General features: G+C 34.1%; 1 protein-coding gene and 1 pseudogene across 4 annotated transcripts; one reads left to right on the top strand and one right to left on the bottom strand.

Moving 5' to 3' along the window:
* Positions 1–8,469: 8,469 nt before the first annotated feature.
* On the top strand, positions 8,470–11,433 carry LOC143552109 (serine/threonine-protein kinase-like protein ACR4; annotated as a pseudogene).
* A 1,768-nt stretch (positions 11,434–13,201) lies between these two features.
* LOC143552108 (eIF-2-alpha kinase GCN2-like) lies at positions 13,202–24,951 on the bottom strand. 4 transcript variants are annotated; one of them, XM_077042400.1, is made up of 29 exons: positions 24,706–24,927; positions 23,406–23,474; positions 23,255–23,314; positions 22,918–23,023; positions 22,625–22,723; positions 21,846–22,184; positions 21,180–21,320; positions 21,016–21,102; positions 20,587–20,673; positions 20,394–20,508; positions 20,150–20,267; positions 19,873–19,927; positions 19,272–19,438; positions 18,602–18,786; positions 17,623–17,768; positions 16,784–17,033; positions 16,261–16,543; positions 15,931–16,024; positions 15,687–15,767; positions 15,561–15,617; positions 15,324–15,455; positions 15,128–15,211; positions 14,892–15,000; positions 14,669–14,805; positions 14,471–14,578; positions 14,276–14,364; positions 14,070–14,172; positions 13,835–13,957; positions 13,202–13,554 (listed from the first exon to the last, which is right to left on the bottom strand). In XM_077042400.1, exons 1-29 carry the CDS (start codon positions 24,822–24,824, stop codon positions 13,435–13,437), a joined length of 3,663 nt encoding a protein of 1,220 aa, XP_076898515.1. In that variant the 5' UTR covers positions 24,825–24,927; the 3' UTR covers positions 13,202–13,434. The 4 variants fall into 4 exon arrangements, 1 of the variants encoding a protein (XP_076898515.1); XR_013138589.1 differs by lacking the exon at positions 13,202–13,554 and having other exon boundaries at positions 13,878–13,957; positions 14,491–14,578; positions 24,706–24,951; XR_013138590.1 differs by lacking the exons at positions 13,202–13,554; positions 13,835–13,957; positions 14,070–14,172 and having other exon boundaries at positions 14,277–14,364; positions 14,669–14,810; positions 24,706–24,935.
* Between the last annotated feature and the right edge of the window lie 448 nt (positions 24,952–25,399).

Below are 25,399 nucleotides of genomic sequence, written 5' to 3'. Positions count from 1 at the left end.
GGTTGTGTAAAACTTTAGGCGTTAAACCAAAATCAGTACACTATTTAATAGTGTACTGATTTTGGTTTAACGCCTAAAGTTTTACACAACCCTAATCATCAAATTTAGAAACCGAATCGAACCAAACCAAACCAAACCAAATGTAGCAGGTCTACTCTTTAGGTTTTGTTAAGACAGTTTTCTACAACTCTTAACCAAGAATAGTATTATTAAGACAACAAAACTGCATGATAAGCAAGGAATGTCATATACAGTTTTAGTCCCAGTTTTAATTTCCATTAATACCCATGTGACCAAATTAATAACAAAAAGTAACACTTAAAACCATTAAAGTCAATTAATTTCAAATGGGTCCTAGTCAAATTTAGTTGATACTTGCAATGAGATCACTACCTATGAAACATAACTTATATCTAAAGCCATATATTTAGTAACAAGTAAACTAATTATGTTGATTTATATAGTTTTCAAGTTTCAACAATGTTTAAAGTGGACGACAACTCTATTTGTTCACTAGTTGGATCGGTCTATACAATGGATAGTTATAAGTTATAAGCAAATTTCCAAAAAAGATATAAAAGTTTTTTAAAAAAAAAGTCTGAAGAAAATTTATAACTTCAAACCCTAGTCATTCAACCATGTGTTCTTATATCAATATAATTGGATTGTTATATCATATAATTTTACAGTAATACCATCGTTATACCATCGTAATTGTGTAGTTATATGATTATAACTATGCGATTAACAATGTTGGAAGACAAGTAGAACCTACAGCGTACACGTGACACATTAAGTAAACCACTGTGACTTTTATAACATAAAACCAATAATAGTTGATTACTTGTGCTCAATATTTAGTTGACACGTTTAAATAATCTCTTTATTAACTAACCGACATTTAGACCAATGATATTAGGGTGTGTTAGGTCCTCCCTCCCTTTAGAGATCGAGATTCACATCCTATGTAATATACGCAAAAAAAACACTAAAATATAAAATGATAATAATAATAATAATAATAATAATAATAATAATAATAATAATAATTAACTATATATTAAAGGAAAACGTACAGCTACAGTATAAGTTTCATACTTGCATAGTTAACCCATGTAAAAACATATGTTGACTCTTTTGACCCCTGCAACTTCCTTTTCTACTTTTTAGACTATAAAGGAAAAAGAACTGCTACAATTTATTTTTAGGCTTTGCAACTTTAGTCTTTAAATTTTATATTGTTACAATTTAGCCCCTCAAAGCTCTAAATTGTTTCAGCTTTGAGTTATAACATTTTATTTGCTAAACTCTTTTTACTTTTCATTAGCATCCCAAAGTTTTTATGGCTTTAGTATGTGCCTTAACATGTGATTTTCTTCCCACGTAGTTTTTTTGTTATTACTTATACATTTAAGTTATTGATTCTTTTGTAACATTTAACATACAATATTTTTAAAACTTTTTAGTATACCATTACGACATGCTCCTATTTTTATCTACGTCATGCTATTAAAACGAAGTTGTACTCACAATAAGTTATATAAGTAGCGATGACAACGGATTTTTATTCGCAATATTATTTTTTTTATTGTAAACCATATACCGAGTGTCGGTACCACATCAATCACGTAATAAGCCGAATCAATACCAACTAAGTTCTTTTGATAGTTAGATAAACTTTTATTTTGTTGTGCCGAAGTATTATTCGCTATGATGTGTTTGCATATTTGCGTTTTAATATTCGGATCCGTTGCCAAGTTCCCTTCCATGCCAAGAATAGCCCTTCATCTATTTTACTTTTATTATTATTATTATTATTATTAATAATAAGCAAAGGTTGGGTTAACATAATCTAGAACTTATCGATTAAAACTAAAGAAGAGATCGAATCTAGTCGGTTAATTCACTATTCCAATTAAAAGTTCACCATTGTTTTGCAAACTATATAATGTTCCTTTGTAAACCATGTTGTGAACTTCACTGTAACACCCATAATCTCACATATAGCTTAAATAATGTCTTATAAGTTATTATTTGTTATCATGTTCATATTACATATTTTAGAAGTTTACGAACTTAACAGAGAGACACATAGCTATGAAGATGTGTTAATACACTTATTGGGTTATTTTGGAATTTGTATAAAAGCTGTGAAGGAATGAATATAAAATCTAATATTAATATACTTCATGGAAAATACGTACGCATTATGAACAGTTTTATAATTAATAAGTAACATCAAATCTTCATATAGTAATAATATATGAAATATGAAAATATAATCTAAGTAATGACAATAATTGTAGGATATCGAGACGTTTAATCAAGTTTAAGTCTTTTACGGTTATTGCCATTCGCTTATAAGGTACGGATTCTGTGTTCTTTCACTTGTAGCGTAAATATTGTTTTCATCAATCTCATGGTGTACGGACTTCGTGGTCTTTCACTTGTAGCGTCATACCGTGTCTTCGCTATCGTAGCATATGAGTTCTTGAGTCGTTAATCGTATTATAATTATTGAGTTGGTGTAACATCCCGAAATTTCAAAGGTAATATTAATTACATTACTTATTAATAGATGGGAAGTTTACTCGGGTTATCAGGGAATAAATAAAAGAATAGGAGTTGGTATGGGTCGGGCTAATGTCGGGTAATGGAAGTGGGTTATGGACTTGGGTTAATTGAGATAGGTTAAATGAGAATGGGATTTCAGGGATATAAATACCCCCAAAATCCCAAAATATCTCATTTTCTCACCAAACTCCCTAACACACACTCCTTACACCCTCAAAACACACACATTCTAACCGATCAAGATTCGGAGCCGAGACCCGAGGTTTTGTTGATAGATTTGCGTTGGTAAGGTAAGAACATATCCTCCAAAGCTAATATTACTGAAAATGGTTAGGATTGGATGGGTTAACCGGACCCGAAACCCAAACTGCCCAAATCGGACCCCTAAAACGTCGATTTTAGGCCGATTTGATGGTTGGGATTTGTAGGCGCCGACCATACGATTCCGTGGGTACCAAAATCGAGTTATTTGGCTAAGAAACGAAGGAGTTATGGGCAAACAGATCTGCAGCGCGACAACTTCGCCTTCATCTGGGCAACTTCGCCTTCAAGCGATGAACTTCGCCTGCAAGCTAAGTTCGCCTGATGAACTTCGCCTGCAAGCCAAGTTCGCCTGATAAGTTCGCCTGAAGCCAAGTTCGCCTGATGGCAACTTCGCCTAAATGGTAACTTCGCCTAAAAGCCAAGTTCGCCTAAGGTTTAACTTCGCCTGAAGCCAAGTTCGCCTAAGGTTTAACTTCGCCTGAAGCCAAGTTCGCCTGAGGTTTAACTTCGCCTAAAAGCCAAGTTCGCCTGAGGTTTAACTTCGCCTGAAGCCAAGTTCGCCTAAGGTTTAACTTCGCCTGAAGCCAAGTTCGCCTAAGGTTTAACTTCGCCTGAAGCTAAGTTCGCCCGAAGGGTTAACTTCGCCTAAAGCCAAGTTTGATTAGAAAATAAATTATAAAGCGATTAGTTAAAGTAAGCTAATACTAGGCCACCAGATTAGGTCAGGCGAGTATTGATACGTGTAACTTGTACAGTTAGCCGAGCTCAGTTAAAGAAGGGATTTACAGCTACCAGAGAAAGAAGCAGAATTCAGGTGAGTTTCTAGCCCCATTCCTTGTTATGTTTTCGGGGCTGTGTGCATACTCGATGTGTTGTTAATACATTTATCCTAAGTGATAAGTGTATGTCATATGTGAAATGTGTGATAGATATGAATGATTGTTTGTCGGTACGCGAACGATCTTCGGATAATGCGCGTACTGTCAGGTTAAAAATAAAGGTACGAATATTATATATCGTAGATGTATGAATGTTCAAATGAATACTTGTCGGGGCGTGAACGATCTTCGGATATTGCACGTAACGACAAGGGGTATGGTTGTTAATGAATGAGGTAAAGAATGCCTAGAGTGTTCTTATGTTATAATGTAAGTATGTGTGTATAGGTACATGAATGGTATGTGATATGTGTGATATGTATGAATGATTGCTTGATGGTACGTGAACGATCTTCGGATATTGTACGTACTGTCAGGTTGTAACGTTATAAATATGGTAAGTATGATATGTATGTTTATGTATATGAACGTAATAAAGTTAATAAAAGAAGGAAATGACGGTTGTATGGTTGTATGGTTACGAAAAGGGTACCGAGCCCTAATAATACTCGAGGTAGGATGTATGGTTGTATGGTAATGAAGAGGGAATCGAACCCTACTAATATTCGAAAACCAAGGGACCAGACCTTTATAATATCTGTGATGTTAAGGACCAGACCCTTATAATATCTGTGATGTTAGGGACCAGACCCTTATAATATCTGTGATGTTAGGGACCAGACCCTTATAATATCTGTGATGTTAGGGACCAGACCCTTATAATATCTGTGATGTTAGGGACCAGACCCTTATAATATCTGTGATGATAGGGACCAGACCCTTATAATATCTGTGATGTTAGGGACCAGACCCTTATAATATCTGTGATGATAGGGACCAGACCCTTATAATATCTGTGATGTTAGGGAATCGAACCCTTCTAATATTCGAAAACTAGGGACCAGACCCTTATAATATCTGTGAGGTTATAGGGCGAAAGGCTCTTTAAAACGTATGATTATGAATGTAAAGAAAGTATGTAAGTAAGAAAGAAAGTATGTAAGTAAGAATGATGGTATGAGTACTTATGTGTGTATGAAAGAAAGTTATGAGGTTAAGTACGTATGTATGTAAGAAGGTATTGCATGATATTGTATGATTAACTAGAACTCACTCAGCGTAGCTGACTTTTAGTATGCACGCAGGTGAGCTGTTTATAGAGTTAGCATGAGGATGACACACGGCATGGATTGAACGGCTGGCATCTGAAGAAAGAAGTAAAGATGTTTTAAATATAAAGTTTTGTGTTATGGTATCAAAGAAAAGATTTAATGTTTGGTAACAAATGATTGATGTTTTATATTCCGCGAAAAGTTTTAATAAACTCTGATTTGAAGAACTGTGTTTATGAGTAAATCCGACGCTAAAGTAGGGTCACCGGGTTCGGGGCCTTACAGTTGGTTCATAGTATCATGTCACTGTTACATATTGCTAATTGTCTTATTGGTCATTGTTTATTTGATAAGTGAAATTGTCATGCATGCGATATATTATATTTTATTTCACTCATTATCGCATGTTCCTAACAGACCATTGTACATTGACCGATTGTTATTGAGACATATTATATTGATATTGACCATTGTTATTGTCTTTATTTGACCTCAATACCCGAGCATTTATCCACCTATGGGGACGTAGGGCGTCAATCGAGGCACCTTTGACGTGCTCTTTCTGTGGCGGAGCGATTAGTCCACAGCGTCTCTATTTTATTGTGCGATGAGAGCACTTACTGATTACTGAGAGGCGTATGGATCGATCCTAGGTAAACTGTTACTGAAGTGAGATGGTTAGGTGTGTGTGTCCACATTCCTATCTCACTTAATTACTTGTGCATTAGTCTACAGCTAATGTACATACTGTTACTGAACTGTTACTGTTACTGGCTCACATGGGTATTTCCAATATATTGTTATTGTACTGATTCATAACTGATCGTTCAGCGTATTGTTAGTGTTATCGGCTCATAGACTGTACTTGTTTCTCTTGTGATCGTTTATTGTATTGCATTGTTCTTCACCGTTTGTTACTGCTATTTTCCTCCGTTACTGGGCATTTTTTTTTGCTCATCCGTGTTTCTTTTGTTTTGTGTTTCCTTTAATTTGTTACAGGTACTCAAGGGAATCCGGGGAACGTGTGATAAGAGAGTAAAAGTAAAAGTCTTAAGTTGGAAAATGAGGAACTTAAATAATTTCTTTGAGTGAAACAACTTTATTTATTTGATGTCAATGATATTGACCCTTTTTGGGTTTTGAATGATTTTAAACTTTTAAATTTGGATTTTAATTATCATATCGAGTGACACGTCAGCCTTAACAGGGCTGGGGTGTTACATCCTACAATAGAGAGGTTTGATGGTTTTAAAAGCATATTAGTTATAAAAAATAAAAAAGTTTTTTTTTGTTAACTTACAGTAGATTAAACTAATTGTCATAAATATATTTTTATATTATTCTATTAAGTGTCAACTATATCCATGTGACAAGAAGACAAAATCATGACAAAAGTCAAACAATGTGTTCAAAGACCAAACTTCCAATATGTTGACCTAAGTCAAACATTTTGGTTGTGCACTTGACTTGTGCATAGCCTTTGTTTTATTTCTTGTTTTTTACTCAATGCAACCGAAAATTTTGAATTTTAATATTATAAATAATGTTATATGTATATCATACAATTAATAGTAAATAAAATATTGTTACTACTATTGTTTATATATTATAAACCATTATTAATAAACTTAATCATAAAATGTTATGCATAATAATCTTTACACAGAAAGAGTTGAATCTTTACATACGTTTCTTATAAAAACGTTGAACAGTAACATCATCAATTTAACAAATAGACGTGTCATTTCATGATCCGATAATTGAAATTTTCGACATTAAATTAGATTTCAACGTTAAATAACGATAAAAATTGTTTGGTGAACTAGGGGGGCATACAAAGGAGTTAAATAATCAAGGATTGTATAAAAATTGTAAAACAAATTATTTATAATTAGCAAAAAGAGACAGAAAAATAATAATAAGTAATAAATATAGTTGATAATAATGCTCAAAATCGATTATGTTTTGTCAATTCAACATATAATATTTTTTTATTCTTTTATTAATTTTAAAATATTTTATAAATATGTCAAAATCTCATGATAGTTAAAGTACTGTTCCATCGATTTATTAATCCACGTGACACGAGAAATCATGACGTAATAAAATAATTATGTTGCTATATTAAAGTAAAGATAATGACATATGTTTGAAATTTGTATATAATGCTAAAACCAATAATTTAATTAGAGATTACACAAAGATTTTACGATAATTGTATATAGTTTTCCTAAATTAAATAATAAAGTTAAATAATTCCAAGAGTAGCATCCTTGATCTTTTATTCGTTTTACCGGTAAACTTTTATAAACAAACGACGGAAAATAATAAAAATTAAATGTTGAGTTAAAGCATTAATTTTTGTATGATTTTAGCATTGTTTGTATCTAACCGTTATACATGCTTGTTTCGGTTTTCATACGTTTTGTATTCACAATTACTTTATCTAGGTTTAATAAATGATACTAAAACAAGTAACATACAGTAATGATAGAGACAAAGATTACACCCTAGATCTACAGTGAATTTTCTTAGTTGAACCAACGTTTTGTGAAATCTTTTACATATAACGGACTTTAATCCCGACAAGATTCAACCTATTATCTATATAATAGTGTTATTTAGTTCTCATAGGTTTATTTTTCATTCATGATACTAAATTAAACACACTAATAAGGTTTTCTATAAAAACACCATTAAACTAAACAATAATAGAAATTACATCATGGTTTTCTATAACTGATCCAATGTCAAAAGAACTCTACTTGTTTTATTTGACCTTAGACGGAAGATATATTGGAAGTTACGGGTTATTAAAAAAGTTGAAACAGTTAAGTGAAAGTATTTTAGGAATTTTATTTGGTATGTTGTTTTGATTGACAGGAAATCGAGTTAAATAAGAAAACTTCGTGTCTAACCTAGGATCAAAATTCTTGTTCTCTAAGTTAGAGTTTTAATATAAATAGATGGTTAGAGTTTATATAAATTGTGAGTCAAAAATGACAATAAAACTGAAAAAGAATCGAGCTTAATTGAGTTCAAATTTCATGTCGTGTTTTTCCCCTTTTGGGTCAGATTTCCAACTAAGTTAAACCTGTCAATATCCAACTTGTTTTATATATTATTATTTATTAAGTTATTATAAAAGGTAAATTTCCCAAACCACCATAACACACAATTTAATATTTTGATTTGTCATTTCAAAAACATTAATTACACCTAATTAAAACCTTACCTTATTCCATTCACCAGTCAAAGATAGAAATTAATCAAATTATGACTAAAATGGAACAAGTTTAAAACTTTAATTAATACTAATTAGTCCTTAATAAAGTGAAAATTGGAAGTGGTGGTGGTGGGGTAGGGGGGGGGGGGTATATAGTAAAAAAATATAAATTACAAGGACCAAAGTAGTAGACATGTGTGCAGAAATCCAGGCATGAAAAGATCAATATTGCATTAACTCCAACATTTAATGCAGTCACCTACACACCCTCTTTCTTTTGAACTAAAACATTTGATGATCTCTTAACACCTCTACAACATTCAATTCCATCTCTACTACCATCTCTACATTCATCTGTAAGTTCATCCTCTCTTTCTTCATTTTTTTTTAAATTAAAATTTTTTTTGCTAGATTCCATATGGGTTTTGTATGATTTCATCTGGGTAGTTTTTATCTTGGATTTGTTTTGAGGTATAATGGAGTTATATAGCTTTGTTTGACTTTTTGTTAGTCAATGGAACAAGTGTTTTTAGTGGATGTTTATCAACTGTGAAGTGGGAATTGAACAAGTGTTATAATGAGGATTTTAAGGTTTATGATGGAGGAAATGACAGAAATGACCCTACTGTTAATGTTCATTATAGTTGCATCAGATTTAAATGGTTTAGTCATTGGCCTTGGTTCAATGTCATCAATTGCTATATCTTATGGTGAATATGGTAATGCATTTTGTAATTTAAAATCAGATGGGTCTCATTTTGTGACATGTTTCGGTACGAATTCGGCTATTATCCGTTCGACCCCTTCGTTGACGCAGTTCGTGGGGTTAACCGCGGGCAACGGATTTGTTTGTGGGCTTTTGATGAATAATAGTCAGCCCTTTTGTTGGGGGACTAGCGGTTTTATAGCCATGGACAGCCGACACCCATGGCTAGTTACGCTGAGTTCGTTGAACTCAGCGCTGGGGACCACCATCTGTGTGGTCTCCGGAAACCATTAATGGGAAGGCAAAGAGACATTTCGCTTGTCGATTGTTGGGGTTATAATATGACTAAAAGTCATGTTTTTGATGGTCGAATCCAGTCGGTTTCGGCCGGGTCCGAGTTTAACTGCGGGTTGTTTTCGCAAAACCGAAGCACGTTTTGTTGGGGGGACGAGACGAGTAGCGGCGTGATTACTCGTGCGCCGAGAAATGTTAAGTTTAGGAGAATATCCGCGGGTGGTTACCATGTTTGTGGGATAATCGAAGGCGTTGATTCGAATGTTTTGTGTTGGGGCGCGAGTTGGGAGTCCCAAGAGGAACTCGCAATGGCATTGGCTCGACAGGGCCAAGTCAACGTTGACTTGGCCCCACTCGATCCAATGCTTTCGGTAGTCGGAGGGCGGTTTCATGCGTGTGGCATCAAAAGCTACACGCACGAAGTGATATGCTGGGGCTTTCGGGTCGATACCTCCACCCAACCGCCAAAAGGCGTCCGCCTATACGAAATCGCCTCGGGCGACTACTTTTCGTGTGGCGTGAGGGCTGATAAATCGCTTACACGGGTTTGTTGGGGCGCCGGTTTTCCAACCGAATTACCAATACCGGTCCCACCAGGTGCGTGTCAATCAAACGCGTGTGATAACGGGTTCTACGAGTACGCTAACGGGACCTCATTATGCAAGAGTACAAGTTCACGGGTCTGTTTACCGTGCAGCACCGACTGCCCGCCTCAAATGTACGAAAAAACCGAATGCACGAAGTATGCGGACCGCGTTTGCGAGTACAACTGCTTGAACTGCACCTCGGTCGAGTGTTCGTCAAACTGCACATACACCGATAAGAAAACCGAACGGTTTTGGTCGTTACAGCTGCCCGTGATCGTAGGCGAGATAGTTTTCGGGGTGTTGTTAGTTATCGTAGTGTCGTTAACCGCTGTTTTCTACGTTCGGTACAAGTTAAGGAACTGTAAATGCTCAACGAAAAACGTTAAGTTCATGAAGAACAACGGGTTCCCGAAAGACGGAGGTAAGATTCAACCGGATTTGGACGAGTTAAAGATCCGAAGAGCTAAAGTTTTCAGTTACAGCGAACTTGAAACCGCGACGAACGGGTTTACCGAAGAGTCACAAGTTGGTAAAGGTAGTTTTTCATGTGTATTCAAGGGAGTATTAAAAGACGGAGTGGTTGTTGCGGTTAAACGAGCGTTGCTTTCGCCCGATATGAAGAAACATTCGATGGAGTTTCATAACGAGCTCGATTTGTTATCGAGATTAAACCATGCACATTTGCTTAATTTGTTGGGATATTGCGAGGAAGGCGAACAACGGCAATTGGTTTACGAGTTTATGGCTAATGGTTCATTGCATCAGCATCTTCACGGACAGCCGAACTCGTTGAAATCGCAGTTGGATTGGGTTAAACGCGTTACTATTGCGGTGCAGGCTGCGAGAGGTATTGAATACTTGCATGGGTATGCATGTCCACCGGTTATTCATCGGGATATTAAGTCGTCGAATATATTAATCGACGAAGAGCATAATGCGCGTGTTGCTGATTTCGGGTTATCGTTGTTAGGACCGGCTAATAGTAGCTCGCCTTTGGCCGAGTTACCAGCCGGGACGCTTGGGTATTTGGATCCCGAATATTATAGACTTCATTATCTTACGACTAAATCCGATATTTATAGCTTTGGAGTTTTGCTACTCGAGATTTTAAGTGGTCGAAAAGCGATAGATATGCAGTTTGAAGAAGGGAATATAGTCGAATGGGCGGTCCCGTTAATAAAAGCTGGCGAAATACACGCTATTCTCGCCCCGGGCCTACCGCCTCCGTCAGATACGGAGGCGTTGAAACGGATCGCGAATGTAGCGTGTAAATGCGTCAGAATGCGGGGTAAAGAGCGCCCGTCAATGGATAAGGTGACAACGGAGTTGGAACGGGCGTTAGCGGTGTTAATGGGGAGTCCGAGTAATGATCAACCGATATTACCAACCGAGGTTGTGTTAGGAAGCAGCCGAATGCATAAAAAGACGTCGCAAAGGTCGTCAAACCGATCAGAACTCGAAGGGGAAGTGGCTGCGGAGAGTGAGGATCAACGGGCGGAGTTTAGAGCTCCGTCGTGGATCACGTTTCCTAGCGTGGCGTCGTCTCAGAGGCGAAAATCGTCGGTTTCGGAGGCGGATGTTGTAGAACCACCAAAGGTTTTGGAGAACAAAACAGTTGGTGATGGGTTAAGGAGATTGGAAGAAGAGATTGGACCAGCTTCACCACAACAACATATGTTCTTGCAGCATAACTTTTGATTGTGTTAATTAATGGTTAATGGTGAATACTACAAATTCATTTGTGATAATTATGGGTTAATGAAGAATGAATGTTTGTGAAAAAAACTAAGATTTTTGTTAAATTTTATTGCATTTAATCTCAATCACAAACAAAATCTTGATGAGAATATTGCTAAGGGTTTTTTAATGTGTTCCAAACATATTTAGTCATTCATTTTTATTATTATTCTATAACAAGTACTATGGTTGGAGTGTAAAAACAATGTCTTATGACCAGTGTTGTAAAAATTGCTAGTCGGTAGTTGGCGGTGAGGTGGGGACTAGCGATTAATCGGATCGGATTTTAATGCATCTTTTCCAGTTTTATATATGCGCGTAGACATTTTATATGTAATTTTCAGTTAACACAAACATATTTTGGCCGAAAATTGGATGGAATCTCACTGAAAATCGGTGGTTTTTGCTGGAATCTCGCCGGAAACCACTTATTTTGGTCGGAATCTCGCTGAAAACCGTCGATTTTGGTCGGAATCTTGCCGGAAACCGCCGATTTTGGCCAGATTTAACCGTTGACCGATTAATTAGCCAACTAGCCCAAAATTAATCAGTGAGGTAAGGACTAACGACTAATCGAAGATTAATCAGTGCCTAGTCGGGATTTTTGCAACACTGGTTTTGACTTGCGTGACTAATTTTTAATCAAATTGTGCTTCTTTGTAACCATCAATATAACAATGACAACAATGGTAACATGATAATAATATTTTTTAATATTAATAATAAGCTGTAGAAAAAAAATCAAATACAAAATGAAAACAGTTGATCATACTTTTCATGGTAAGATGTTATCAGTCAAAAATTATCAAAAGAGAGAAAAATGTATCAACTTTTACACTTTATTGTTTATAACGTTCAAACGAACATGGGTCATATGAAACACAAAGTCTCTTCTTTAATCTTTACGGCCTTACCACTCTACCACCACTTCGTTGGTCCAATCAATGCTAATTGCTAAATTTGATGAACTTAGTAAAATAATATTTTTGTTAAGTTTATATATTGCTTTATTTTATATCTATAATAAGGGGTATTTCATTTTTGGAGCTCAGCGTTATGATATGTGATGTTAAAGGAGAATTAAATTCAGTTATGATGGTTCTCTTTAAATTTGTAATAATTGTGTCTAGTATTGGTAGTTTTGAACTTTTAATTATTGAAGGAATGATATATAGTAAAAAAAATGCTATTTTCATGTAAATATTTTACAAATCAGTTACGTTTAAAAACTTTAACTCTTGATTCATGTAAATATCGGTTATGTTTTCTTGTAAATATTTTAAAAATGATCAAAACGAAATCGAGTTAAAAATACAAAAGTTAAACACACTTGATTTATGTAAATATCACTCTTCATTTAATGTTAAAAGGTGTTGAAATATAAGTTATAAACATTAAAATTAAAGGATAGGTGGATTTAGAAAAAATGCCCGTTTGCAAGTTTAAACTCATTGTTTCATTTAAAACCGACAACAAGCCGATTTTTAAAGACTAAATTGCTTCAGAAATGTGAAATGGATATTCTTCCAAAGTGATATCTGAAATACTTTATTATAACTTTATAAACCATTTTCAATATTTACAACACCCTTGTTAAAGAAATAATTTTTAAACACGAGTTACAATAGAATCAACATAAACCAAACAAGCGTTTTGAAAAATACAAAACTATGAAGTTATTGATTTCCAAAATAATAATTTGAGTGTGTACATATTTTGCCAAAAACCAAACACCAAAAGCTAACTTCCATATATTTCTAAGACTATTTTAATTACATATATGACAAAACAATAGTTTAAGCATACCATATGAACCATTCATGCAACCTAGTTTTTTCTTCTATATATTTTTAGTTTTTACAACACTTTTTTCCTCTTTATATGCATGTGCATTATTAATTTCCCTAAATAACTCTTTCCAACTAATCTCGTTCCTTTTGTATTTATGTGCATGTGACAGAAAATAATGGCGGTCCCAAAACTTAACTGCGAAAAAAAACAAAAACACAATCCACATGATCATCTTGTATTGCACCATTAACGTTGTATACGCGGATCATCTGACTTTCGCATTTGGTTCCAGATTTCTAAACTGTGATGCCATTGCTTCTGATAAAAACTTGGCCAGGGATTCTCGGCTTACTTCCTTTTCCCTCTTAAGCTCGAGATGACGAATCTGTATGTATTAAAAAATCATTTTCAGACTTTTCTTTTGTTTTTGTTTGTGTTAGTAATTATAAAGATAAATGTACAATTAGCAAATTATTTAGTACTACAAAAAACCTAACGTATTTTCTCGATTTAAACTAAAAAGTTCATTCACCTGAATTCTAGTTTGTTAAATTATCAACTTATTATGGTATTAACCCTTAACCATTAGCCAACTTCAAGAAAAGAGCTTTACTGAAGGGTATTTTGGACATTAATTTGCATTATTGAAGCTTAACAGGAATTACCTTGACAGATCCTTTTTGGGAAACATCGGTGTCAGAAATGATAATAAGACATTTAATGTCATGCTCGTTGGCATACTCGTATTGTTCCGTAAGGCTCGGATCCAAACTTGGAACAAACTCAGCCTGACAAAAACACAATCATTCAAATGTTAAATAATTAGCGATCTTAATAAAGAAAAACTGACATTAAACCAAACCGCCCATTTTGTCATCTCTAATAAATTGTACCACAAACCTTAATATCGTCTTCCCATAATTCGGCAACTAACTCCATACGTTTTTCCAGTAAACCCCCACCCCCTCTTGAACAAACAAGAACACTTCTGCTAGAATCATTTCTGCATTAAAATGTGCAACGGTAATTAAAAATATATATGTAAAAGACAATCATGATGACTGATGAGTGATGAAGCTGCAGGTTTGTGAAATTAATAAACATACCTAAAGGGTCTGTTAATATCGACAGAAGAATGCTGAATAATGGTTTCTAAAGCAAGACTGGTACCCACTGCTCCTGGAGGATTTGATTTCTAAAAGAATCAAAGCAAGACTTTCGGTCAATATATTTAAAACAAACTTTATAACTAAAGTGATAACCAGAAATTAAAAAATAGTATGTAATAAAACAGAGCTTACATATTCAGATTGCCACATACGGTGAAGGAGATAATCATAGCGACCACCAACAGCAAGCAAAGTCCCGTCTGAGAGTGAACCGAGACTATTATCCTTCCTCAAATAAATCTATTTAAAAAGCATAAAGAAATACACTAGCATAAGTATTTAAAAATAATTCTGGAACGAAAATTTTTTAAAAAATAAATAGATACTAACCTGGAAAAACGAATTCCGGTGATAACTCTCAGTGGGAGGCATAAGGGGATCGATGTAAGCATTTGTATCAATTTTCCATATCCGCAAATAATTGAAAAGCTGAGAAAGTTCATCAAGTGCCTTTCGTGTAAGTGTATCTGCACTGCCATCACACAAATTGAATCAAAATTCTTGGAAAAATAATTAAAGATTTGTAAGAAATATTGTTGATTTAAAAACATACCAGCCGGAAGTGCGCCCCTTAATCTAGGAAGGGCTTGATCTGCAATTCCACAAAACCTTAAACCCACTGTCTGCAATTTATTGACTGCGCCTTCAGTAATATTAAGTTCCTGGAAAATAAAATGAGAAAACTTAAGGACTTAAATTTAAAATAAAAGTGAACAAATAGAGTAATTATATATTCTAGAATCAAATATTAAAATATAACATGAAAGTGAAAAAATATTCAAATCTAACCTGTCTAAGTTGTCGTCTTATAACCACCCACTTTGTTTTCCTTTCGGTGGACTGGGGACGCAAGGAGCTCAAGAGAGACAAGAGCTTCATGGCACAAGATATATGTTATTCATCAGTACTAAAACATATCATAACATTTAGTTACAATTTAGAATTAATTAATTATGTTATACGGAAAAAGAACAAGTATACATACTTCTGCTACTTTTTGTCTATGGTCTGTTTTAATCCCAATCCATGACCAAATTGCTTCTAATAAATCCCCGTGATTCAGATGTATATCACATAATTCTGGATGAAAAAAGCGGGTTATGATGTCCATTGAAGCCTGCATATCAACCAATGAATAAGTTTAATTACTATCTCAATTAAATTTTATCCTTGATTTTTATTTTGAAATTTGTGAGTATTTCTCTCTAAAAGAACCCAATACCTGGATAGCCTCGGCCTCTGTGAGTGCAGAAGCACCTCCAATAACATCAAAGTCACCCTGCATATGAGAAAATTGCATTACTTCATAGGGCTAAAAATGAAAAATAGAAAATAAAAAAAAAAATACCTGGAGATATCGATTTGGCGGGGAATGACCAATTGGTCTACGATATACATAGCATATTTCGAATCGTTTGAAAGAAGATTTCTGCAACATATAAACAAAGATTACAATAAAATAGCCTCATTGTCTTTTCTAAGTTAACAAATTCATCTTCCAAATAAAAGACGCATGCTTTCATTGCCCACACATGTACTCAGAAAATATTGAACTTATTCAAATAGCAGTTTACAAAAGTTATAATCCATACCTGATTTAATACAACCCAATTAATAAAGGGCAAACGCAGCTCATGGCAGAGTTCTAACATATCACCACCATTTGTTAAAAGCTTAACGGTATTCCTTCACACATAAAAAAATAATCAAGTAAATACCAGCAGGTGTGACTAAATTCAGTAAAATCTAAATAATGCATAAAACACAAAACAAACAAATTGTTTATCCAATCAACCCATTCATAAGTAAATAGGTTATAATCGCCACCTCTAGCCATACAAGAAAGCAATTAGGAATTGAAAAATGTTTATTAAAAAAAACAGAGAGAGAGAGAGAGAGAGAGAGCATCAATATGATTATACCTATTAAACTGTATTGAGTCTCCTAGCAAACGCATTGGGATTATTTCCAAACGCTTTGCACAATGTAACCTAAACACTGCAGCAGATGCCTCCCAAACCAGATCACGAACATCAGTGTCTAAATCTGTATGTTGTATAGAGGAGGCGTCATTCCGACATAACTTTAGTGTTTCAGTATCATTATCTTGGTTTTTAGTGCTCAATGTCTCTTCACTAAAAATAGCATTCACAACTTTATCATAAATGCTGGTGTCCTCGGAATTATGCATTGTTCTTAAGATATCTGCAACATAATAGCAAGCTTATGATTATTAAAGAAGGACCTACAACAAAAACAGCTGTAAACTGACACACATGGAATTTTGTTCAAAAAAAACCAAAGATTCGCCCATTTTTACAGGTGTGGGCTTTACTGATTGCCATCCCTTAGGTGTAAATTATTAAAAAAACTTCTTAATAGGAAAAAATAAATGATTGTCTAGAAGTATTCATTTATCCAGGTTTTACTGTACTAATTACTTACTGTCTAACAACTCAGATTCCATTCTTGGAGGAAAAGCATGCTTGAGGAGTTCGGTAGCTGAGGGGCGGTCTGATGGGCTTGATGACATCATCTGTCGTAATAAAGCTGCCTGTTCCGGGAACTCAGCAACCCAATCCGACGGAAGTTCTCCCTTCTTTTTTAAGTCAGAAAGAACAACATGTCTTTCCATTCCAGTGCTAAAGGGATGCCAGAGCTCAAGAAATACAATCCCTAAGCTATACATATCAGCCTGAAGAGCAACAAAAGGCAAATGAACAAAGAGCTGCAATCTACATAAAACAGCACCTTTGGCTACCAAAGTAATAAGTACAAATGGCAAAAGTGATGGGTCAGTTTTTCTGGGTACAGATTTGTGCGAAAACAGGTAATTTTTTTTAATTAATTCAAATCTAGTTGTTGGGCAACAGACCTGAAATGTCCAAAAAATCAAAAAATATATAGCTAACGGTGTGTCAAATATGTACTATATCTCTTTGATCAGAATGATTTAAAAGCTTTAACTGAGCATAGTAATATAAGTTTTTGCACTTTAGAAGTAAAGGCAGCAAAATGAGTTGCTCGAAAAAGATTCGGGTCAAAACAGATAAACGGTGCAGATTGGATTGGATCACCCAAAGCACTTTTTGTCCAAATTTTTTAATTTTTCTTATACATAATAGTGTGCAAATGTGATTACAAAAGATAATATAAATATGAACAGTAATGTAGTTTTTTAACAAAATGATTCAAAGGCTTAACTGATGAATCAATAAAATAATGAACAACGGAAAGTGTTTTTCTTTGGCTCCAAAAGTATGCATAAACTAATATGTACGTACTTTCTCATTAATTTTCGGCCATCGTTGCTCGATTTCTGGTGCAGTATAAAAATAAGTACCAATTTGGCCAGTACCATCAACTGACACTCCAGTTGTTTCTGCAGGATCTAAATCTTGATCCAACTGCTCCAGCTTCAGGAACTTAGCTGATATAGAAGTTTGAGACAAATTAATCTAATCATAGAGGTGATAATTTCAACCTATTTACCTATGAATGGGTCAACCCGGCTATATTTTATAACTAGTAGGTCGAACAGATAAAAGAGAAGAAAAGCTCAAAAGGTAACAAGCCAGATGGAGTCAACTGGTTAACTGCGTAAAAAGTTCGACAATATTTTTATGCGTACAACTCTTCAAAGCATTTTATTCAAGCAACTAAATTATTATTATCATTATAGACATATAACATTTGTAATCAACTTGGCACACTAGCTACCTAAAACAGTAAATTACACAAATGGTCCCGATGGTTCGTATAAAGTTACAGAAATGGTCATTATCAAAAATAACACTAGTGGGTACAATGTGATTGTGGGTAGATTGGCGGTTGAAGTTGGTTATTGGTGGTATTACGGTGGTTAAGGGTGGTGGTTGGCAGAACACCAGAGAAAGAAAAAACTATTGTATAAAATTTGTTTCATAATTAATAATAGTATAAAGATATAAGTAAAGACTTTAGGAATAAATTTTTACATTTAATAAGGCCTAAGGGATTAAAACAAATGGTCATCCTGAAAATTTTAGCAACCAATGGTGTGTTTTTTTATACTGAGACCATTTCTGTGACTTCTAATAAACCACAGGACCGCTTGTGTAATATAGAGATTATGATTTTGAACAAAAAGTGTTTTTAGTCAACCCGGCGCTTTTTGACCATAACCAGATTAGTAAGATTACCCTTTTGACTCACTACCCACCCCGCCGAATATATCAACTTGTTATTATTCATAACATATGAAATCAAAGAATTGTAACTTACCAAGACCAAAATCCCCGATTTTAATTTCGTTGCGAGCATCAAAGAAAATGTTATTTGGAGTCAGGTCACGGTGAATAATTCCTTGACTGTGTATGTGGGCCAGGCCTTCAACAATTTGACGAAACAGATGCCATGGCGATTTCTTATCAAATTGAGTATAAGATTCAAACATTTGCCGAAGAGTCCTTTATAAAAAAAATCAATAATATAACCACAAGTACATTATATAATTGGTAACAATAAAAAATAAAGTATAATGTATGTTGAGGACGACCAAGTATTAAAATTATCATCATATAAGCCACCCCTAAGTATGCATCTCGTGACATACCGATTACAAACAAGCCAATTAATGAAGTTCACTTAATTTTATTTTTTTAAAGCTTTTACATCATTAAAGATAGTTTCGTATTTTATAGAGAAAAAGGTCATATTCGTCATTTGACATGATCTAGTCAAAACACAAAAAATGGTAAAAATGACACAACACATACTAAGGTGCCCTATGTGATAGTTTTGATACGTGGGTGGACTTGATGAAAAAGCTGAATACTTGAATGGCTTCCACATACATTATCCAATAAGGCAATAATGTAAAACTCATTTTCTGAAGTACAAAACAATGAAGCAATTTTATTAGTATAAAAATAAATAAAAATTTGGAGGTAACCTTGGGCAGTATTCCATTTGAATATAGAGATATGTTCCAACTTTGTTGTCTTGCCCTACGACATCTGTTGAACTGTGATCTATGTAACTGAAGCTAGAGCTAGCTGCAGTCCTGGAACCCCATGTGGAATCACTATAACAACCAGCATCTCCTGTTTCAAACCATGCCTGAAATTTATTTTATCAAATAAATATGAGTTACTTTTTAAAAGCATGTGGCACAATCATAATTTACAAGATGTTCTGCTTACTATGGTATATCTCTAGACCCTTAACTTATGAATGTGTTGTTTCAAGATATGTTTTATCTTTAACGGATCAAACAGGTAAAAAAAAGTGTAGCTTAAAAAGAAATGTGTCAAGATGGCTGAAAGTCGCCTAAAGATTATTTCAACGCATAAAACGACCTAAATTGTTTTATTCAAAAAACCATATTATTATTGAAATAATAAAATTCTGGTAATCATACTTGACACACTTATAGAAAATTTTAATAACTTTGGACAGAAAAAAGTGACCAGACCCATAACAAAAAATTACCATTTTGCTACCTCTAATGTATATTGTGAACAGGATTAAAAAAACAAGGCATAAAAACTTACCTGATAGTAACGCACAACGTGTTGATGCTGCAATCGAGAAAGAGTGGCTACTTCTCTAAGTACCTCAAAATAGTGGCAAGTGAAGAATATAAACATTAATTAATCCAATTTGATGAATTTAATATTTACAATTCATGGAATGTTACCATTCTAGGTTTCCAATTCACATTTGAGAAATGGAGAACCATGTTGAGCTAAATTAAACATGATGCATGTCCCTAAAGAGAATTAGGTACTTTTCGTTTGCTTTTTTCAAATGGTAAATAGAAAACGCTACCTCAAAATTCTATCATCTAAAGGTTGACTTTTGTCCTTTAGTCTAATCTTCTTAACAGCGTATTGTCTTCCATCCAACTTATTCTTGCATAGCACAACATGGCCAAATCCACCATGGCCTGACATGTGAAACAACAAAATACATCAAAATGGAGTAATACCTGTATAGATAATGGTAGGCTCATAAATATGTAAGCAAAATCTGTATAAAAGCAGATTACATTGATGACATAATAAGCACTCACCAATAGGTCGAAGCTCCTCAAAATCATTTAAATACCTAGAGCTTAATGTAGGTGAGGTATTCTGCCCTTTGGAATCAGAGGCCGTTTTCCAAAAATGAGATATCTTTGAGGCTACCTATTTGGAAGTAGGTCCTTTTACATTACAATAAAAAAGTTGAAAAAAAATCCAACAAAAAAACTAAAAGACACTAACCATACGCTCCCCAAAGGCTTGGTTGAAACTTCTGTCAAAAAGTGATGATGAACCCGTTGCTAAATCTGCCACCCGGTCTGTCACAATCTAAAAACACCATTAATTACCAATCAGAAACGTGTCAGCGTTAACGTGACGAAACCAGAAATAGAAATGCCAATGTTGGCCCATTTATGTAAAGGTGGGTCAATTTGGATTATATATTATCTGCACCGGCTTCAATATTTACATCCTAAATCACTTTATCCACAACATAGTTTTTTTAATCAAAATTATTTAATTAATACACCAAGTGCTTATAAAACATTAAAAACTCAAAACCAAATCTGAACTGACATGTGTTGGCAGGTCAGCCGGACCTAATTTAACCTTTACTAAAATCTACCCACTTTGCCACCTGTATAAATATATAAAGTGTAAGCAACATACCCCTAAATTAACCAACTCTGATGTTACATCGGTCAAGGCATCAGCAAGTGGACCTTTAGGAGCACAAGCAAGTCTCAGTAAATGGGCCTAAAAGTTTTGGAGTGTTAGTTCTTATATAATGTTTAAACATATAAAAATTAGTAACAGAAAAAGTGAAAAATAACCAGAATCAAATCTCTCTCAACAGTATGTGAAATTTGATGATGATTCATTGATACAGCTGATGCTGATTCTGATTCTGAATTATCACTTTCAGACTCATCGTATTCAGTTTCTTCTTCTGTATCCACCGCCAGAGGATAATCCTGTGTAAATTTGCAGTAGTGATGTTAATGATCATTACAAAGAAAAGTACGACTTAAGAATAACAACATATTAACCATGATAAAATTCTTAAAATTTATGAGTAAAATTCTAAGCACATGATAACTTGACAAATGCAGTAACAATTTTCAAAAGAAGCGGGTCAAATAGGTTAAAAAAGTTGAAAGTCGCCTTAAGTTTCAATTGAATGTATATAGCTCCTAAATGATTTCACTAAAAAATTAGGCTATTAGTCTATTACTAAATAATATACTTGTTGTCATCTTTCTGACACGCTAACTATTCATAAGAAACTATTATTTATGAATAAAAAGTGTTTCCACTCAACCCAGCCCTACAAAAATAACATGTTTTGACCCAAACCCGTTTTGACCCATCACCCAACCCGCCTTTCAGCCGGCCCAAAATAAATTATAGTAAAAGCAGCATTATAACAGTTATTATTATAACTGTAATAATAAATAAAGAAATATATGTCATCAAAAGAGCATTAGGTGTGATCTTACCTCACCAATGCTAACATTCTCCACTGATTCCACAGATTGTAATGCAAGAGAATCAGTACTCTTACTCTCTTCTTCTAGAGTATTGAGTCTTTCAGTAGATTTGACTTTTGGTTGACCACCTTCAACCACCCCCATCTTCATGGTTGGGTTGACTTGTTCCCAGGAAGGCTGACCATTATTGTTCAGGTCATCTAAGGCAATGATTGTACTGTTGCTCTCTTCGACTGAAAGTCCCCAGTGCCATGACTCCCCAGAGCCTATAAAAAGATCTAGAAAACCGTATACAAAAGGCCCCTTGGAAGGTCTATCACATGAAACCGTAACATTCTTTCGAGACAACTGAAAAACAAAAAAGAAATATCAAAACAGATCGTTTTTTTGCGTGGGCCAGGTCAACCGAGTCCATAAATTCATGTTTTAACAGTTAATTAATGTATCAGATATGTGATTGCAAAAATGATATTACTATAATAATCTTTATCTTTGAATAAAAGTGATTTAGAATATTGTAATTTGTATGCACTAAAAATATAATTCAAGAGACATTCAGCCTGTTTAAACACATTTGACTTGTTTGAGATCAAAAATAACCCAAGTTGACTGTTGACACGATCATAAGCTTGTCATATACCTGTTTTAAACAGATTTGACTAAATAGAGATTAAAAATACACTTAATACATGTTAATATTATATAAGGAAATGGGATTTGATTGATAATTTGAATACTTGATGCAATAAACACAAGCATATGTAAATATGAACAGTATTTACACTTACATGTGGTTGCTCTGTTTTGACAACTTCAGACAAGAACTCTTGTGCAGCCTCTGCCAAGTTATAAATCATCACACGTCCTTCTCGTGCATTTAAATTGGCCTGCATAAGCAGTCAACTGACTTCTTAATAACCAATAATGATATAAATTGGGAGATAAAAAAAATCCATATAGTGTACTGCAATGTCAACTTGTAGAACTTAAGATGATGAAAAGAAGCATTAAACAACAATCTCATGTATAAAATACTAAAAGCAATAAAAATAACTTTGACAATACACTGATCAAATCATACTTGGTCATGAAGCAAGGACAAAAGATTATCTGCATCAGATTTTGATAACCCTGTTTCTGGAATTATCAAAAGCTTTGGACACTTGTAAGGGTATCCAGGTAAGAACCTAATAACCATGATCATAAACAACAAAAACTGATTTAATGAATATCCACGTTATCACAAAATAATAATAAAATACGGTGATATGTGCCTTAACATGGATTATGAATGAAAATATTATGATTTAAGAATCAAGTCTATGTTCTATCTAAATTTCTAATCTGGATCCTTTCTATTTTCTTTGGACCATTTGATTAACGAACGAGGTTCGTAACATAAGGATAAACAAGTTAACCTTACTGAAAGAAGAGCCGAAACATCTACATCCTCATAGCCTGAATCTTGCGAGTACGGCCTGTTAATTTATTTGGTGAAAATATAAATGAAAAATGCAACAAGTGGTCTTGAGTTGGTTAGCTACTAACTGGTGTTAAAACTTTACAAACCTTAGCTTGATCTTGATTTGGGGTGGAGATTCTGAAACAACATCACAATCGTCTTGAAATATAGCACGCCTAAAAAGAAAAATATACGTTTAGAGTTTAGACGACATTAACGCTAACACACCCTTGGTTTCATCTTCCAAAACATAAAAGAAAAAATTGTCTTTGTTTCATAAAGTGGTCAATAAAGACAAAGACTTAGTCAGCAAATTTATGCATATTTAACAAAATGTTGGTCCCTGCCTATTTATCATATTACAACATCAGTTTTCTCAATTTTGTGGTCCGGTGGTCCCAACTTCTCCTCACATAAGTATATATAACTACAGTCAAATGAAATTGTTGATTGACATTAACGAATGGCTACAATTGTTCAAATATGCATCTATAAGTTGATAATTACCCTAGACAGTACTAAAAAATTCTCACTAAATGGAATCTGGCTTCTCAGTTTCACAATTCAATCACATAATGGCATAATGCTTCCAATCCAAAAATGATGATTATATACTAACTTTAACAGCAAAAGGTTCTTATATGTACTATAGTGGTGTAAACGATCCAAGCCAACTCGGCTAATTTGACTTACGAGTGCTCGAGCTCAGCTCATTTAAAACTAAGCTCGAGCTCAGCTCATGTGTTGTCTTTTCAAGCTCAGGCTCAAGTGCTCAACTAGTTCATTAATAATTAATTAATATATTTATATACGTTTTAATAACTTTTATATATTTTGAGAAAAACCTTTAATAGGCCTAAGCTCAGCTCCAGCTCGTGTAGTACCTTAAACGAGCCAAATCTCAGCTCAATCTCGGCTCATTTATACATTTATATGTGGTTTTAATTAATTATTTTTATATATTTAGAAAAAAACCTTAAATAAGCCTAGCTCAAGCTCAGCTCCAGCTCGTGTAATACCTTAAACAAGCTAAAGCTCAGCTCAAACTCAGCTCGTTTTGACTTACTCGAGCTCATTTCAAGCTCCACTCCTTTCGAGCTCTTTCTCTAAAGCTTAAGCTCGGCTCCTGAGTCGTTTTTTTCAAACTCGGCTCATTAACTATTAATAATCTATTTATTTATTTATATCTGTTATAATTACTCTTATATATTATAAGAAAAACCTAATATGAGCCTAATATAATCTCTACTCGAGCTCGAGCTCGTATAATACTTTAAACTAGCCATAGCTCAGCTCGAGCTTGACTGTGCAATGTGAAATTAATTCATAACATTCCAAAACATGTGCAACTAATACATACAGAAAAACAGTATTAATATTATTATTATTATTACTACTACTACTTACAGTGCCGTAATCTCCTCCGAGAGAAGCTCGGCGTCGATGGAAGCGTGATCGTTAGACGGCGTCCTACGGCGGCCTGAGCCGCCGCGCTTCTTCTTCTTCTTCTTGGAGCTATGCCCCATGCTTCATGCCAATAGAACACAGATCAGTAACAGATTTATGGTGGTTTGTTTTGGTAATTGGGGGTAAAGCAAGGGTTTATGAAAACAGTAATTGAAATTACAGAGTTCGTGAAGCGTGTGACGAAAGATACTTGGTACGACTTGAATGTTACGTGTGTGACTCGTTTGTTCGTTACACAAAATGTGCCTGTTTATAAATATTTTACTTGTATCTATGAGTTTTGCTAGTTTAATTTATAAAGAGTTCAATCTCAAGGTCGACTCGCTTCGAGCTCTATTTTTAAAGCTTGAGCTCGATTCTGTAAGTAGTTTTTTAAAGTTTAATCAACTTATATACAGATAATGTATAGAATGAAAATCCATTGTAAAATATGTTGTTACATGTAATACAAACTATTGAAAAATAAAAAAAATTGTTTTCTATTATTTTTACATTTTTTTAACTTTTAAACAGTTTTTTCAAGAAAGATAAAATGATAATTTTTCTTTTACATTTTTTATTAACTTTAATTATGAACAATAAGATTAAGGGTGTGTTTGGGATTGCTTATTTAAATGCAAAAGGACTTATTGTT

The sequence above is a fragment of the Bidens hawaiensis genome, unplaced genomic scaffold (assembly GCF_021521415.1).
Source record: "Bidens hawaiensis isolate Kalapana, Puna unplaced genomic scaffold, B.hawaiensis_p1.1 tig00016775_1, whole genome shotgun sequence".
NCBI lineage: Eukaryota > Viridiplantae > Streptophyta > Magnoliopsida > Asterales > Asteraceae > Bidens > Bidens hawaiensis.
The sequence above is the reverse complement of the archived record's forward strand: the minus strand, read 5'-3'. Positions and strand labels throughout refer to the sequence as shown.

What these genes read in the sequence shown, in the direction of transcription:
- LOC143552108 (XM_077042400.1), bottom strand. Translation starts at nt 24,824, where the DNA reads ATGGGGCATAGCTCCAAGAAGAAGAAGAAGAAGCGCGGCGGCTCAGGC. An exon ending in AAGCCTTTGGGGAGCGTATG is followed by an intron (nt 20,509 to 20,586) that starts GTTAGTGTCTTT and finishes ACTTCCAAATAG; the next exon opens with GTAGCCTCAAAGATATCTCA. An exon ending in AATCGGGGATTTTGGTCTTG is followed by an intron (nt 17,769 to 18,601) that starts GTAAGTTACAAT and finishes CTTCTATATCAG; the next exon opens with CTAAGTTCCTGAAGCTGGAG.